Here is an 18,572-nt window from a genome sequence, read left to right as displayed (position 1 = left end):
TAATTATTTAAGGTGCAACTGTAACGAAAACCAGTTTCCCTCAGGATCAATAAAGTATGACTATGACTATGACTATCGAAGATCTCCACCGTCTGGCCCATGCCACCTTGCAACTACCATTGGGCAGGAGGTACAGAAGCCTGAAGTCCCACACCACCAGGTTCAAGAACGGCTACTTCCCTGCATCTGTTTGGTTCTTGAACCGACCAGCACAGCCCTAATTTTTTTATATTCATTTACGGGATGCTGACATCGCCAGCTAATTTATTGTCCATCCCCAGTTGCCCTTGAGAAGGTGGCGATGAGCTGTCTTCTTGAACTGCTGCAGTCCCTGAGGTGTAGGTGCTGTTAGGGAGGGAATTCCATGATTTTGACCCAGCGACAGTGAAAGAACGGCGAAATGTTTCCAAGTCAGGATGGTGAGTGACTTGGAGGAGGATTTCCAAGTGGTGGTGTTCCCAGTATAGCCATACCATGATCACTTTCATCCCTCTGCGCTGAAATGAACTGTCTTTATTCTAATTATGTGTTTTCTTATATAAAAAACTGTGTATAACTTCTGTCCAACTTGTTTTTCTTGTGAGTGGTGCTCATGTGATGCTCGATGCCCAAGATGCTGCTGAAAGTAAGTCATTGCATCTGTGAATAAAGAGGAAGGTTAAAAAGATAAAGATTAACTTTATTTGTCACACGTACATTGCAACATGGAGTGAGAGAAATGCATCATTTTGCATTCTGAGAACGTGGGGTAGCGGCAGCCTGCAAGCGTCGTCGCGCCCACGGTACGCGTTTGGAAGGTGGGTGGAAATGGGAGCACCGTGCGGTCGTGGGGAGAAGGCCCTTCAGACCACGGCGGGGTTGAACCCTGATCGCTGGGGCTGCGAAGCGTTACGCTGACCGCTAAGACACCATGTTCTGTAACGTCTAAGAAGTTTGTGTTGGGATATTCCTGGGAATAACGTCCAATAGTATGGAAAATCGATGCGTGATGCCGGATGATTGGAGAGATGTCACATTTGCAACAATCCATAGCTCTTTAAGTGGTGTAGAAAGTAATCTAACTCTGGATTGCAAAAACGTTGGGTGGTGGGGTTGGCAGCAAGGCTGGTGGGAAAACACAATCTAAATCCAAAGTAAATATATTATCGAAATACATATACGTCACCATAAACTACCTTGAGGTTCGTTTCTTGCAGGCATTCACAGTAGAGAAATACAATCGAATCAATGAAAAACGAGACACAAAGACTGACAAACAACCCATATGCAAAAGGAAAAAAACCTGTGATGTTCCCTGAAATTGAGTCGAGAGAGAGAGACAAGAGAGATAGAGACAGAGAGAGGGGGAAGAGGGATAGAGAGCGGGGGAGAGAGGGAGAGGGGGAAGGAGAAAGAGAAGAGGGGAGGAGAGAGAGGAGAGGGAGGGGAGAGGGAAAGAGACAGAGGAAGGGAAGAGGGAAAGGGAGAGAGAAGGAGAGAGAAAGGAGAGGGGGTGGAGGGAGGGACAGAAAGGAGAGGGAGGGGAGAGAGGGTGAGGGAGAGAGAGGAGAGGGGAGAGGGAGGAGATGAGGAGGGAGAGAGGAGAGGGAAGGGAGAGAGAGAAGAGAGTGAGAGAGAGACGGGGAGGGAGGGAGAGGAGGAGAGAGAAAGGGGAGGGAGGGGAGAGAGAGGGGATAGAGGAAGGAGAGGGGGAGAGGGGGAAGATGGGGAAAGAGGGGTGAGAAGGAGAAGGGGACAATGAGAAGGAGGGGAGGGGAGGGGAGGGGAGGGGAAGAGTGAGGGGACAGTGAGAGGGAGGGGAGAGGTGGGAGCAGAGGGGGAGGGCGAGGAGAAGGGGTGAGGAGGAGGAGGAGGAGGAGGGGGAGGGGAGGAGGAGGAGGGGGAGGGGAGGAGGGGAGGGGAAGGGAGAGAGAAGAGGGGAAAGGAGAAAAGAGACAGAGGAGGGAGGGGAAGGGTAGAGGAAGGAGAGGGGAAGATGGGGAAAGGGGTGAGAAGGAGAAGGGGAGAGTGAGAAGAAGATGGGGAGGGGAAGAGTGAGGGGAGGGGAGGAGGCGTTCGGGGAGGGGAGGGGGAGGAGAAGGGGTGAGGAGGAGGGGTGGGGAGGGGGAGTATGAGGGAGGAGAAGAGGAGGGGAGGGCAAGGACGGGTGGGGAGGAGGCGGAGGGGAGGGGTGGGGAGGAGGGAGGAGGCAGAGGGGAAGGAGGGGAGGGGAGGGGAGGGGTGGGGGAGGACGGAGGAGGCGGAGTGGGGAGGGGGGAGTATGAGGGAGGAGAAGAGGAGGGGAGGGTGAGGAGGGGTGGGGAGGAGGCGGAGGGAAGGGGGGAGGAGGGGAGGGGAAGGAGGAGGGGAGGGGAGGGGAAGGAGGAGGGGAGGGGAGGGGAAGGAGGGGGAGGAGGGGAGGGGAAGGAGGGGAGGGGAGGAGGGGAGGAGGGGAGGAGAGGAGGGGAGGGAGGAGGAGGGGAGGGGAGGGGAGGAGGGGAGGGGAGGGTGGGGAGGAGGGAGGAGGCGGAGGGGAGGAGGGGAGGGGAGGGGGAGGAGGGGAGGGTGGGGCAGGACGGAGGAGGCGGAGAGGGTGAGGAGGAGGGGAGGGGTATGAGGGAGGAGAGGGGAGTGAGCTGTTGGCAGGATTTTACTGGGATCGGTGAGCTGGTATGGGCGATGTGCAGGGTAGGGAAGGGAGAGTGTGTTGTTTTCGGAGGTGTGTTTAGGGAGTGTGCGTGGGGTGGGGGGAGTGAGCGGTTTGTAGCAGGAAGTGTGTGAGAGTTTGAACAGGTCCCCGGGGTGGAGTCAGCAGAAGGCGGAAAACAACGCGCCAACAGTCCGTGCCGGAGGGGGAGCGGCCGAGGCCGCGGAGAGCTGCCGGGCTTCCGATGGGTAGGGGGCGAGGCTGAGCTCGAACTGAGTCGGTGGCGGCCGAGGGGCCACGGCGTTTCGGAGCGGAACCGGCGTCGGCGTCCAGCGGGCCGATGGACGCGCTGTTGCTCACCGCCAACGTGGGCTCCCTCTTCGACGATGTGAGTAGGTGGGCACCCCAGGGTGCGGGGGCAGTGGTCGGTATGTCGCAACCACGTCCGGAGGAGGGGGGTGGTGTTTGTCCCAGGGGTACACCAGGGTCGAGTGTGGTGGGACAGAGCATCCCAGGGTGTCGGGGGAGGTCGGGCTGGGAGCCGCAAAGCTCCTTAGCTGCAGGGACGCTGCCTCAGACATCCACACAACACCCCCAAGAGCAGATCCCTCGCCCGGCCCCCTCCCCCGGGTTAGATCCCTCGCTCGGCCCCTTCCATAGGAGCAGATGCCCCCGTCTGGACCCCACCACAGGGGCAGATGCCTCCTCCTCCTCTCCCAGGGGCAGATCCATCCTTCCAGTTCCGTCCCCAGGGGCAGATGCCTCCTCCCAGACCCCAACTCACCCCCCTCCCCGGAGCAGATCTCTCCCAGCCCCCTCCCCCGGGGGCAGATCTCTCCCAGCACCCCCCCCCCAGGGGCAGATCTCTCCCAGCCCCCTCTCCCAGGGGCAGATCCATCCTTCCAGTTCCGTCCCCAGGGGCAGATGCCTCCTCCCAGCCCCCAACTCACCCCCCTCCCCCAGGGGCAGACCTCTCCCAGCACCCCCCGCAGGGGCAGATCTCTCCCAGCCCCCTCACCCCGGGGCAGATCTCTCCCAGCCCCCCCCCCCGGGGCAGATCTCTCCCAGCCCCCCCCCCCAGGGGCAGATCTCTCCCAGCCCCCCCCCCCAGGGGCAGATCTCTCCCAGCCCCCTCCCCCAGGGACAGATCGAGCCTCCAGCCTAGCTTCTCTTCTGAGCAGACGGGCAATTTTCCCAGTGAAGGCACTGGAGTGCAACATCCCGTCCCAACACACACACAGGTCGCATAGATGGTTGGTGAGGGGTTAGACTCTGCTCGTTTCTTTTGAATTTGTGCTCACCAAGGGTGGGGTTCCTGACGATGGTCGGGTCTGTTGTCACGTGCAAAAGGACAGTGAGGTCAGGCACAGTATAAGGCTTGGAGGACATCCCAGGTGCCTAGATACAGACAACACACAGAACGTACAGGGCTTCAGAAAAAGGAGACTTTTTTTTGCAATAATGTCTTGTTTTAAGTGATGGGAGAGAAGTTCATGGTAGTACCAGAGGTGGTTACTTGTGTTCTGAACTTGTTACCGATGGTGGTGGGAATTGCACACCTATCACTGATCGCTGAGGGGCAAGGGGGCGGGGTGACTCGGATGGTGGGGGTCCTTGGTGGTAGACACCAGCTGTAGATACGCCAGTTGTGGGAAGGGCCCTGCCTGCTACTGTACGCGGCCCACGATGTTGTGGCAACTTTTTAAACCTACTCCATGATCAATCGAACCCTTCCCTCCCACATAGCCCTCCAATTTTCTTTCATCCACACACCTATCTGAGAGTCTGTTCAATGCCCCTAATGTATCTGCACATACCACCACCATTGACGGTGCATTCCATGCACCCACTGCTCTCTGTGTGAAAAAGCTTACCTTCCATATTCTCCCCTGTACTTTCCTCCAATCAAGTTCAAATTATGCCTTCTTCTACCAGACATTTCTGCTCTGGGAGCAAGGCACCATCTGTCCATGATCCATACCTCTTGGCATCTCGTACTCCTCTATCTAGTCACGTCTCGACTTCCTGTGCTCCAGAGGAACACCTCGAGGTCCACCTGCTGGAAGAGTGATGGAACACTCCGGGCTTGCCAGGGTGAACGTGACTCCAACAGCCAATTTGAGCACATTTATAAGGAGCACTACCACAGGAAAGCACCACCCATCACTTCTTTCCAGTCCTAAAGAAGGGTCTCGGCCCGAAACGTCAACTGTTTATTCATCTTCATTGACGGTGCCCGGCCTGCTGTTTTCCTCCTGCATTTTGTGTGTGTTGCTCCATTATCCAGGGCCCCCGCTGTCCATGCTGTGCTCGCTTCTTGCTACTACCATCAGGAAGGAGCCTTAAGTTCCACGTCACCAGGTTCAGGAACAATTATTACCCTACAATCCTGAACTGGTGTGGATAACTTCACTCACCTCAACTCTGAACTGATTCCACAACCTACAGGCTTACTTTCAAGGACTCTTTACAATTCATGTTCTCAGTATTTTTTAATATATATATTTGTACCATTTCTCTTCTTTTGCATGTTGGTTGTTTGGCAATCTTAGTTTAAGTCTTGTTTTCATAAATTCTATTGTATTTCTTTATTTTCTTGTAAACACCTGTTAGAAAATGAATCTCAAAGTAGTCTGTGGTAAAATCTACGTACTTTGATAGTAAATTTGCTTTGACAAAGGAGCCAGCACCATCCAGGACAAAGCAGCCTATTTGATAACTCTGGATCCAACACCCAATACACTAATTCCCTACCCCCACCACCGTCCTGTGGCTGCAGTGTGGACCGTTTACAACACCCCAAATCAGAGTCAGGTTTACTATCACTGACATATATCATGAATTTTGTTTCTTTTGTGGCAGCAGTACAGTGCAATACATAAAATTACTATAGTACTGTGTGAAAGTCTTAGACAACCTAGCTACATATATACACCTCAGAATTAGAATCAAGTTTAATATCACTGGCATACGTTGGGAAATTTGTTGTCTTTGTGGCAGCAGTGCAAGGCAATCTACAGAGAAAAACAGTTAAATAGTTGAATTAAATAAGAAGTACACAAATAGAAATAAAAATAATGGTGAGGTTCAGTGTCCATTCAGAAATCTGATGGCAGAGGGGAAGAAGCTGTTCCTGAATTGTTGATTGTGTGCCTTCGGGCTCCTGTACCTCCTTCCTGATGGTAGCAATGAGAACAAGGCATGACCTGTGTGTTGAGGGTCCTTAATGATAGTCTTATGCACAGTACTGTATATGTAATGTATTTAATATTTTAGTAATATTTGAGAAATGTTGTAAGTATATTGTTTGAATAAGCATTCTTTATTTATGTAATTCATTGCGAGATGATGGATCTGCACCTGGAAAGTCTTCACTCTCCAGGGCGTAGGCCGGGGCAAGGTTGTATGGAAGACCAGCAGTTGCCCATGCTGCAAGTCTCCCCTCTCCACGACACCAACGATGTCCAAGGGAAGGGCACTAGGGCCGATACAGCCTGGCACCGGTGTCATCGCAGAGCAATGTGTGGTTAAGGACACAACACGCTGCCTTTGCTGGGGCTCGAACTCACGACCTTCAGATCACTAGACCGATGCCTTAACCACTTGGCCACGTGCCCACATTGCAGGTTATATGTAAAAGTATGTGAATGGCATGCATCATGATGCCACTGCATCATGTGTGAGCACTTCACTAAAAACAAACTAAGTACAGGAGTACTTAGTTCTGGTCTTCCATGTTTTTTTTTGATTAATTTCTGCAGTTACAAAACATAATATATTGCAAAAGTACTGAGGTAGTGTCCATGGGTTCAATGTCCATTCAGAAATCTGACGGCAGAGGGGAAGAAGCTGTTCCTGAATCGTTGAGTGTGTGTCTTCAGACTCCCTACCTCCTCCCTGATGGTAGTAATGTGAAGAAGGCAGGTTCCTCAGGTGGTGGGGGTCCTTAATGATGCATGCATTCTTTTTGAATCATTGCCATTGGAGAAGTTGGCTGAGTTTACAACCCATTGCAGCTCTTTCTGATCCTGGGCTGTGTGCCCCCCCCCACCCCATGTTAGACAGTGATGCAACCAGTTAGAATGCTCTCCATGGTACATCTGTAAAAATTGGCTAGTCTTTGCTGACATACCAAAGGTTCAAAGTACATTTGTTATCAACGTATGATTACAGTACTTTATGCAACCTTGAGTTTCATCTCCTTACAGGCAGCCACTAAACAAAGAAACACAATGGAACCCATTTTTTTTTAAAAAAGAAAACTCTCGAACACCCAATGTCAGGAGAGAAAAAAAAACAGATCATGCAAATAATAAAAGTAAGCAAATATCATTCAGAACAGAAGTTCATGAGAGTGAGTGCACAGCCAGGCATCACTGCAGCCGATTCAGGAGCAGGCCACAGCAACCGGTTACCATGGTTACTTGCCCAGGATTCTCCGTCACGACCTCCCAAACCCACCGTCTCTCCTAAGAACAGGGGTTGTTTCAAGGGAAGACCGTGACCAATAGGTTCCCCATCTCCTTGACCTGGAAATATATCACAAATCCATCATCACTGAGTCTGACCTGCAGCTTTGCTGAGGATCTTTACCCAGAAGGACATCCCTCAACACTCAAGGACAGTTGGAGATGGTTGCAAGAAATGTCCACATCTCATGTAGCAATGGAATGGTAAAAATGGCTCAGTGATTGTCTCTCTCTTGCTTGGTACGTTAATTGAGGATGAGGGTACAAACTGCACGTTGGGGGCACTTTCCTGTTGTGATGTGACCAAAGTCACAAGAGAGACACAGCTCGTAGATACAGAAATAGCCTTTTATTCAACAGAATGAGACACTCTCTGGAGGTAGAGGCCTGCTCGACCCAATATACTTGACATTTTATATGCTAAAGATCAAAGGACAATTCTGTATTTACATACAATGTATCTACAATGCTTCCTTTGAACTATGTATAATTTCCTTCTTTTCACCCACACTCCAGATCTCCAAAATTATTGTTAATTCGCATTGTCTGGTTTTTCCATTAACTACTGACTACAGCTCTGGGAGCCTATTGTCTAGGACTGCATTTTAAATTTAATCTACAGGCCACATCCAGGTCTAAGGATTGGTTGCTGAAGTTAATATTTTGCTATATAACCTAACTACAAAATGTGCCCTAACAGGCCCTTAGTATAGGCCACTGATGACCTCCTGTCTCCATTGTCTGAAGACGATGATCTGGTTGGAATTCGTCAACGTTTCTGTACTCTGTTGTATCCACTGTAAAGGGAACGGGTTTTACAGTTTCACCAGAGCCCTGTTGGCAGGCCGTAACCATCTCCACCTCTCTCGATGGGGGCGTAGGGTTGGACTTTGAGAGGCGCACGTTGGGAGCGTTCTGGATAATTCAACTTCAACAGCTTCACTGTCAAGCCGGTCTCAGCCCTGCCTGTGACAGGGGTCAGTGAGTGACCCTGCCAAAGTTGATCATGGAGAGACACAGCATGGAACAGGCCCTTCGGCCCACTGGCTTTGTGCTGACCATTACCCATCCACTTACACTGATCCAATTTTATTCTCCCTGCATGCCCATCAAATCACGCCCCCACCGTCCCGGGTCTAGCCCTCGCTACGTGCTTCGTGCAGTTTACAGTTACACAGTCTCTGGAATGTGGGCAGAAACCAGGGAATCTGGGCAAAGTCATGTGGATACAGGGAGAATGTGCAGACTTTGCTGGGGTAGGAACTGAACCCAGGTCTCCAGCTCTGTGGGGAGGGGAGACCGACTCTACCCGCTGCGCCACTGACCCACCCCTGTGACACACACTGTTTCAGTCTGGTTGAATGGAGAGGATGCACCTGGCCAGGTGTGTATTTTCACCCCGAACTTTCATCATGCCCACCATCACGACTGCAAGGCCATTTGATCTCTCTGTACCAAGCTAAGAATTTGGTTTTTTGCATTCACTTTTTTGGATCTAGGCATCCTTAAGGCCAGTGTTTATTCTCCACCCGTTCTCCTCTTTCAGCTGAACTTTACGGGCCAACCATCTGCGAGTCCAGATCAGGGACTTTTTACGCCATGGACCCCTACCATTAACCGAGGGGTCTGTGTACCCCAGGCTGGGTCACCCACAGAACTGCCACTCACTTCTTGTTTCTTGCACCGTTCTCTGTAACTTCTAGAGACTGTTGTGCGTGAAGATCCCAGGAAACCTGCAGTTTCTGAGATAATCAAACTACCCCGTCTGGCACCGATGATCACTCCGCCGTCAAAGTCACTTAGATCCCATTTCTCCCCCATTCTGATGTTTGGGCTGAACAACAACTGAACCTCTTGACCATGTCTGCATGCTTTTATGCATTGAGTTGCTGCCATGTGATTGGCTGGTTAGAAGGTTGCAATAATGAGCGGGTGCACAGGTGTACCTAATAAAGTGGCCACTGAGTGTAGACATGATTACAACACAGAGGTCAAAGTCTGTCCCCACCAGCCCTCTATCAGAGCACCTCAGTATCCCCCTCTCACTCTTCTATGTAGCCTTGCAAATCTTTCTTCGCCACATACTTAACCATTCCCCTCAAAGACCACAGTGAAATCTGCCTCCAATCACATCTCCAAATAGTGTAATCCAGATTCCAACCACAGTGTTAAAATGACCCAGAATGTCGATTTTATGTTCCTCTCCATAGATGCTGCCTTTCCTGCTGAGTTCCTCCAACATTTTGTGTGTGTATTCCAGCATCTGCGGAATCTCCTGTGATTTGTGTTAAATTAAGTTCTTTTCCTTGTGTTACTCTCAATTCTCCTTCCTTTGTTTTTACAACTGTGACCTCTCAAACTCGAACCCTCCACTAATGCAGACAGCCTCCACTCTGCATTGTGTCCGGTGCCCTCCTCGTTCCATGCCCACTAACAGATCTCCCTACACCCCAAGACAACAGTGTCGTCCTCTCGAAACTGTCCTTCTACAAAGTTGTAAACACGAGGAATTCTGCAGATGCTGGAAATTCAAGCAACACACATCAAAGTTGCTGGTGAACGCAGCAGGCCAGGCAGCATCTCCAGGAAGAGGTACAGTCGACGTTTCAGGCCGAGACCCTTCGTCAGGTCTCAGCCCGAAACATCGACTGTACCTCTTCCTAGAGATGCTGCCTGGCCTGCTGCGTTCACCAGCAACTTTGATGTGTGTTGCTTGTACAAAGTTCCTTGTTACGGGAATAACTATAATTATTTTCCGGTTCTTCTCAAATATGCTTGAATCGTATCTGTAAAGTCTGAAAAGTTTACAAAAAGTGGTAGATACAGCCAACACCCTCTTCATCATTAAGCATATTTACAAGAAGCGCTGCTTCAAGAAAGCAGCATCAATCATCAAAGACCCCCACCATCCAGGCCATACTCTCTTCTTTCTACTACCATTAGACGAAGTACGGGAGCCTTAGGTCCCACACCATGAGGTTCAGGAACAGTTATTACCCCTCAACCATCATGTCCTACACCACCAGGTTCAGGAACAGTTATTACCCCTCAACCATCAGGTCCCACACCACCAGGTGCAGGAGCAATTATTACCCCTCAACCATCAGGTCCCACACCACCAGGTTCAGGAACAGTTATTACCCCTCAACCATCAGGTCCCACACCACCAGGTTCAGGAACAGTTATTACCCTACAACCATCAGGTCCCACACCACCAGGTTCAGGAACAGTTATTACCCCTCAACCATCAGGTCCCACACCACCAGGTTCAGGAACAGTTATTACCCCTCAACCATCAGGTCCCACACCACCAGGGTCAGGAACAGTTATTACCCCTCAACCATCAGATCCCACACCACCAGGTTCAGGAACAGTTATTACCCTACAACCATCAGGTCCCACACCACCAGGTTCAGGAACAGTTATTACCCCTCAACCATCAGGTCCCACACCACCAGGTTCAGGAACAGTTATTACCCTACAACCATCAGGTCCCACACCACCAGGTTCAGGAACAGTTATTACCCCTCAACCATCAGGTTCCACACCACCAGGTTCAGGAATAGTTATTATCCCTCAACCATCAGGTCCCACACCACCAGATTCCGGAACAGTTATTATCCTTGAACCGTCTGTACTGCCACTTCATTGTGGCTGATCCATTTTCCCTCTCAGCCCCAATCTCCTGCCTTCATGCCCTGACGAACAAAGAACCTATCAACCTCTGCCTTAAATATACCCAATGACTTGGGCTCTACGGCCGCCTGTGGCGATGAGTTCCACAGATTCACCACTCTCTGGTTAAAGAAATTCCTCCTCACCTCCATTCTAAAAGGACACTCTTCTCTTCTGAGGCTGTGTCATTTGGTCTTAGACTTCCCCACCTTAGGAAACATCCTCTCCACATCTGCTGTATAGAGGCCTTTCGACATTGCATAGGTTTCAATAAGGTCACCCTTTATTCTTCTGAATTCCATTGAGTAGAGGCCCAGAGCTATCAAGCACTCCTGTTACGTCAAGCCCCTCAATCCCGGAATCATTTTCATGAACCTCCTTTGAACCTTCTCGCTTTTTAGATAAAGGGGCTTGAAACAAAACAAGAACAGCAAAACAAGCCCCTTTCCTCTCCCTCCCCCCACCCACTGACAGTCCTCCAACTCCAGGACAGGTGTCCAGGCTTCGGCCATCTGTCTTCTACTCCTTGATCCTCTGTGTCGACCCGGCCTAGCCGATAATGGGGCCCTGAACTCCAGCCGAGCTCCGGGTGTGCCAACCGACTGGTCCTCGTGCGTCCTGCTAGCGTGGCTTTCCAGCGTGGATCGCAGGCCCCCTTTGCCGCCCGTCCACGTTGCTGGGATTTGAGCGTGGAGTGGAATCCAGACCCTCTAACTCCTCCGTGCCCTGTCCCGGAACCAGAGTCTGATCTCTAACTCGCCTCTCTGTCATCAGAACCATCCTTATGAACATAAGACAACTAAGTCTGGGCCACGATCTTGACGGAGACTGCAGTTCAGCGCCATCTTAGTTATTTACCTACCAATACCGCGTGGAGTCGGACCTTTGTGCCATGCCGTGCAGCGACCCTTGACAACGCCGGTTAACCCGAACGCTAATCACGGGACAATCTACAGTAACCGATTAACCTACCCAGTAAATCTTTGGCCTGTGGGAGGAAACTGGAGCACCCGGGGAACACCGCTACGTTACCATGGCGATCTCCGAATGGAAAAGAAATTGCACCTCCCTCCTCCGTGTATCGGCTGTTCGTATTGACACGTCTGTAGGACGCTTGGCGTTCCATTTGCGCTGTTGGCTGATTTTTATTTGCACACATTGATTTTGACTTTTGTATTCAAATGTTCACTTCCTTCTGATTGCTTTTGCTGGTGTTTACAACCCAACACTTGTCACAGCAGCAGATTTTTGTACGTAGATATAATCTGGAACGTGGTACCTGGATTGCTTCCTTTTTCGGAGCTTTAGATCTGGGAATGTGCCTCGACCAGACTGGCGCCATCTCTTCCCCAGACACAGCCCCTCGTCGCTAGGGCTTCACCTGTCAACATCGGCTTGCGCGTTACCTGGGTCAGATCCACTCTCAGCCTGTTGAAGGGCCCCCCCCCCCGCCCTTGCATGGTGACGCCAAGAATTTGTGCGTTCTCCCCGCGACCGCGCCAGTGCTTTGGTTTCATTCCACATTCCGGAGGTGAACGGGTAAGGGTTAGTAAGTTGTGGGCATGCTGTGTTGGCGCGGGGGGTGGTGGGGGGGGGTGCATGGCAACACTCGCAGGCTGCCCCCCCCCCCCAGCACATCCTTGGTTATTGATGCAAATGACATGGTTCACTGCACGTTTCAAAGTTCAAAGTAAATTTATTATCAAAGTACATATACGTCACCATATACAGGACTGCAATTGATTTTCCTGTGGGCACACTCAATAAATCCATGATAGAATAATTACCAGACCGCACCGACTGGGCCTTTAGTCCGTGTGCAAAAGACAAACTGTGCAAATATAAAAAGAAAGAAATAATAGTAATAAGTAAATAAGCCATAAAGATCGAGAATATGACAGGAAGCGCGATTGAAAGCGAGTCCATAGGTTGTGGGAACATTTCAATGATGGGGCAAGTGAAGTTGAGTGAAGTTATCCCCTTTGGTTCAAGAGCCTGGTGGTTGAGGGGTAATAACTGTTTCTGTGTGAGTTTTCAGGCTCCCGTCCCGTCTTCCTGACGGCAGCGGTGAGAAGAGAGCATGTCCTGGGAGGTGGGGGTCCCTGATGATGGATGCTGCTTTCCTGCGACAATGCTTCATGTAGATGTGCTCAGTGGTGGAAAGAGATTTACCTGTGATAGACCGGACTGTATCCACTACCTTTTGTTTTTTTTTTGTGTGTGGTTTGATATACTTGTGACAAAAAACTAATCTTTATAAGTGGTTTTGATCTAATTGTTGATGTTTATTTTTGATTTGTTTTCCTCCTCCTCTGCAATAGTTAATCTGAACATTATCATATCTCTAAAATGTTGCCTGACCAGAACTAGGTGCACCAGCCCCTCCCTATTCCCCAGATCAGATCTTTCCTCATTCCCCTCCTCACCAGCCCCTCCTCATTTCCCAGAACCAGATCTTTCCTCATTCCCCTCCTCACCAGCCCCTCCTCATTCCCCAGAATCAGATCTTTCCTCATTCTCCTGCTCACCAGCCCCTCCTCATTCCCCAGAGCCAGACCATTCATTCCTCATTGGACCATAAATGAACTGCTTTAAAAATATATCCTGGCCACATTTCAAAACTCTTTTCCCCTTCTCTGCCCACAACACTATCTCTCGTCCTATCCAGCATACGAATGCCAGATGTTTCTCTGGCTACACGAATGAGCATTTGGGGGAGGGGGGAGTGGATTTGTCAGCTGCTGACTTTTTCCACCACGGAAATCACTATGTGGCTGTATTTGTGACTTGAGAACTGTCCGGGGTCTGGACCGTTCACAGGAACGGAATCTAGTTTAACAACTTTGCACAGAGCAGATGGGCCGAAGAGCGTGGTTCTGTGTTATAGCACTCTGTGACCCTAACCTGGGGAGTATCTGTGCCATCGGAGTTTGTCAGCTTCATTTAGCTCCCCAGTAAACTCAAAGTCAAAGTTTTTTGTCAGATGGACGAGTCCCCGTGCACAGGTGCAATGAAAAACTTACTTGCAGCAGTATCACAGGCTGAGAGCATCCGATACACAACACTGACAAGAAAAATAAATTAAATTACACAAGAGAAAGCACACGTGGAACAAAGAAAACAATGTTGATTGTAGAGCCGAGTGGTCACGGTGATGCTAAACTGTAGTGACTCAAGTAATAATGACTTGGGGTTCTGCCGTTGGTTCGAAAACCCAACAGTTGACTGTATTGCACTGTTGTTTTTGATGGTCTCTCGATCAAGGGCTCTTTGGTGCTTTTGCTATGGGTTGCATGGTGGTGGTCAGTGTGAGGGGGAGGGGGGCTTATCTACTATCTTTCGTTCTTTGGGGTTTCTTGTTTCGTGGATGTCTGTGAAGAGTAAGAATTTCAGGTTGTGTACTGTCTACACTCTCCGATATTAAATTGAACCATTTGAAGGGAAGTGGCTGTACCTGAAAAGCAGAGCAGACTTGATGGGCTGAATGGCCTGCTTCTGCTCCTATGGCTTACAGTCTTGTATTTGCTCCCATCGTTTCTCTCTCCACAGATGTTGCCTGACTTGCGGAATGTTTCTGGAATTTCCTGTTGCTTTTTAAAGTTTCCGATCTTTATTACCACAGATACACTGTCTATAGCTCCTGCAGAAACGCTCATCAAGCTTTCACACCTCGACATCTGGCACAGCTGCCTTTGTGTCCACCAAGCACTCCCTCCCCTCTCACTACCTACATAACAAACCGTAAACTGAGTTCAAATCCCATCACAGCTGGTGTGGAATTTAAATTTTTTCAGCAATCTGCCATTTGAAAAGAACATTGAAAATGTCTCGTAATCCTGGTTTATCTTTGTCTGGGAAAGGTTAATAAGCAGGAGTAATCTTGGCAAATGTGACTGGATTGTCTTGAAAAATATCCGGTTTGCTGAAGTTCTTTCGTGGAGCAGTAGTGTGGACGTCAGTTCAGAATGCTATTTTCTTGTGTTTATTGTTTGCATGATTTGTTTTTTTTTGATGTCCGTTAGTCTTTTTTTATGGGCTCTTTTGGTTCAGGAGACGAATCAGAAGGTGTATAATATATTCGTACTTTAATAATAAATGTACTTTGAACTTTGATGAACCAAGCCAGGGATTCTGTTCCAGATCTTTGGCTGCACTGTTTCCCTGTCCACCATTTTTTACCTCAGAATTGTCTTGTACTTTCCTTGTGACTGTTGCTTCTCTGACACGATGTGTCTGTGATGCTACCACAAGGTTTTCCTGGCACTCTGCAACAGAGGCTTTTCTTGCCTTTTGAGACAGGCTAGAATAGGTTGGGTGTCGGTGTGTGTGTGTGTCAGGGGGATGGGGAGGGACAACAGAATCTTGCTTCAATAAAATGATGCTTCCAGTGAGTTTAGGTTGGACCTGTCCTCACAAGACAACCCCCTCGTCCCTGGTACATTAGCTCCAACGTAAATATATTTCCTCTCTCTTGCAGAAAGAGGCCAGAACTGTACTCAGTGCTGCGCTGTGCTTTCGCCAACACCCTGCATGATTTCAGCAAGACTTCCTGTCTTTTCTACTCCCATCTCCGTTCCAGTAAACACTGACTTTCCGTTTTCCTCCCTGGTATTTCCTAGACCTGCAGCTTGACATTCCTGTCCTGACGCCGGGTCGAAACCAAAAACGTGGCCAATTCCTTTCCTCTCACAAACGCTGCTCGACCTGCTGAGTTCCTCCATGTCGCTCCAGGTCCCAGATCCCAGCGTCTGCCGCATCCCCTGTTGACCCTGTTTCATTTGAGGGTTCCGAGATCCTCCGCTCACAACTGGAGATCAGAATGTTACAGCATAGCTGAGGCTCTTCGGCCCACAATATTGTGCTGACCCTTAAACCTACTCAACCCAACCCTTCCCTCCACATAGCCCGCCATTTTTCTTCCATCCCATGTGTCTCTCCACGAGTCTCTTAAATGTATCATAATCAGGTTCAATATACCAGCATATGTTGTGAAATTTGTTGTTTTGTGGCAGCAGTACGTTGTAATACATGGCAATAAGAACTGTGAATTACGTTTAGATGTACATGGTGGTGGTTGGCAACTTTCTGCCTGAAAGGACAATGGGAGATGACGATTATCTTCACAAACCTGGGCGGAGGGTGTGGAGATCCTGAGATGCCCAGTCGTCAAGATCCCCCTCTCGGCCTCACCACTGTAGTCCAAAGACAAGCTTATGAAGCAATACGTTTGGCACCAGCTCGGCTGCAGGAGCTGCCGGAAGGATGTTCAGTGATGTCCAGCCGCCTTAGGGGCTCCACTCTGGATCTGCTGTCTGAGTTTACTCCCGTAGCCTTCGTCGGTCCCGAGGTTGCCCACAAAGCGTGCGCGCGCACACACACACACACACACACACACACACACGGTTAAATTAAATAAGCAGTGCAAAAACAGAAATAAAAACTAGTGAGGTAATGTTCATGGGTTCAATGTCTATTCAGAAATCTCATGGCAGAGGGGAAGAAGCTGTTCCTGAATCGTTGAGTGTGTGCCTTCAGGCTCCTGTACCTCTTCCTGTTCTGTAACAGTGAGAAGAGGGCATGGCCTGGGTGATGGGGGTCCTTAATGATGGACGCTGCCTTTTTGAGGCATCGCTCCTTGAAGATGTCCTGGATACTACGGAGGCCAGAGGTCATGATGGAGCTGACTGAGTTTACAACTCTCTGCAGCTTTTCTCCATCCTGTGCAGTGCCCCCCCATACCAGACGGTGATCCAGTGAACCCTCCCCTCCATACCAGACGGTGGTTCAGTGACCCCCCCATACCAGACGGTGGTGCAGCCCCCCCCATACCAGACGGTGATCCAGTGAACCCCCCAATACCAGACGGTGGTGCAGTGCCCTTCCCCTCCATACCAGACAGTGGTGCAGCCCCCCCCATACCAGACGGTGATCCAGTGAACCTCCCAATACCAGACGGTGGTGCAGTGCCCTTCCCCTCCATACCAGACAGTGGTGCAGCCCCCCCCATACCAGACGGTGATCCAGTGAACCCCCCAATACCAGACGGTGGTGCAGTGCCCTTCCCCTCCATACCAGACAGTGGTGCAGCCAATCAGAACGCTGCAGAAATTTGCAAGTGCCTTTGGCGATAACCAAATTTCCTCAAACTCCTAATGAAATTTAGCCAGTCTTGCACCTTCTACGTAACTGGATATGTAGTGGAGAGAGTATTGACTGGCTGCATCTCGGCCTTGTATGGGATCACCAATGCCTTTGAGCAGAAATTTCTACAAAAGGCTGTGGATTTGCCCCAGTACATCATGGCTAAAGCCCTCTCGACCATCGAGCACGCCTACGTGAAACGCTGTCGTAAGACAGAAGCATCAATTGTCAGAGATCCCCACCATGCAGGACGTGCTGTCTTCTCACTGCTGCCATCAGGTAGAGGGCACAGGAGCCTCAGGACTTGCACCACCAGGTTCAAGAACAGTTATTGCCCCACAACCATCAGGCTTTTGAACATAACGGGATAACTACACCCACTTACCCTATCCATTGAGATGTTCCCAAAGCCAATGATCTCACTTTAAGGACTTAACTCATGTACTCGTTATTCATACTATTTGTTTATATTTGCATTTGCACACTTTGTTGTCTTCTGCACTGGCTGATCTTTCATTGATCCTGTTATAGTTACTATTCTATAGATTTGCTGAGTATGCCTGCAGGAAAATGAATCTTAGAGTTGTATATGGTGACATCTATGTACTTTGATAATTAAATGCACTTTGAACTTTGAACTCTACCCCACCCCGGCAGCATGTTCCGTATGCTCAGCACTCTGACATCCCTCCCCCCCCCATACTTTCTTCCAAACACCCGAAAATTAGGCCCTCATTTATAGCCACTTCTGCCCTTGGAAAAGATCTCTGACTATCCACTTGATCACATAAAGCACAACATGGAACATCGAACAAAGAAACATAGAACACTGAGTACGACAGCCCTACAGCACGGTACAGGCCCTTCAGCCCACAATGTTGTGCTGACCTTGTGAGATCAATCTATCCCTTCCCTCCCACACGGCCCTCCATTTCTCTGTCATCCAAATGCCCACATCTCTGCTCTCTGTTGTGTCATGGCGGTGCGGTTAGCAGGGCCGTTCCCTCACCGCTCCGGCCCCCGACCTCCGGCACTGTGTGTGGAGACTGCACGTTCTCAGTGCGACCACGTTTGTTTCCCCCCGCACCACAAAGACCAGCGGGTTGGCGGGTTAGTTGGTCCCTGCAAGTTGCCAGTGGACGAGTGTTAGAATTTGGGAGGGAGTCGATGGAAATGTGAGAGGAATAAAACTGGGCTGGGGTTGGCATGGATTTGATGGGCTGAAGGGCTTGTTTCCACACTGTATGACTCTAATCCCCCAGGGTATACAGAGGCTCACATTCTGAGAAATGGGGAGAGTTTTCTACTTTGGGGACACTTTAGTGTGTGGTTATATACGTTGATATTTACTTATTTACAGCAGGAGTTCCCAACCCTTTGGGGACACTTTAATGTGTGGTTATATACGTTGATACAGTATTTATTTATTTACAGCAGGAGTTCCCAACCTTTTTTATGCCATGGACCCGTACCATTAACTGAGGGGTCCACGGACCCCAGGGTGGGAACCCCTTGTTTGGAAATACCATGTCAAACAGATCCATCTGGCCCAACAAGTCACACCGTACAGCGGCCCAACGATTTAACACTACCCTAATCACAGGATAATTTACAAAGACCAGTTAATCTACTAATCTGTACATTTTTGGACTGTGGGAGGA

General features: G+C 49.8%; 1 protein-coding gene across 1 annotated transcript in view; it reads left to right on the top strand.

The window, feature by feature from the left end:
* Nucleotides 1-2,694: 2,694 nt before the first annotated feature.
* The window catches only part of LOC134351094 (inositol polyphosphate-5-phosphatase A-like), a 66,766-nt gene continuing 50,888 nt past the window's right edge, over nucleotides 2,695-18,572 (top strand). Inside the window, exon 1 of the mRNA XM_063057156.1 lies at nucleotides 2,695-3,014. Within this exon, the coding sequence (XP_062913226.1) occupies nucleotides 2,967-3,014 (48 nt within the window). The 5' untranslated portion in view covers nucleotides 2,695-2,966. The remainder of the gene's footprint in view (nucleotides 3,015-18,572) is intronic.

The sequence above is a fragment of the Mobula hypostoma genome, chromosome 8, assembly GCF_963921235.1.
Source record: "Mobula hypostoma chromosome 8, sMobHyp1.1, whole genome shotgun sequence".
Lineage (NCBI taxonomy): Eukaryota > Metazoa > Chordata > Chondrichthyes > Myliobatiformes > Myliobatidae > Mobula > Mobula hypostoma.
The sequence above is the reverse complement of the archived record's forward strand: the minus strand, read 5'-3'. Positions and strand labels throughout refer to the sequence as shown.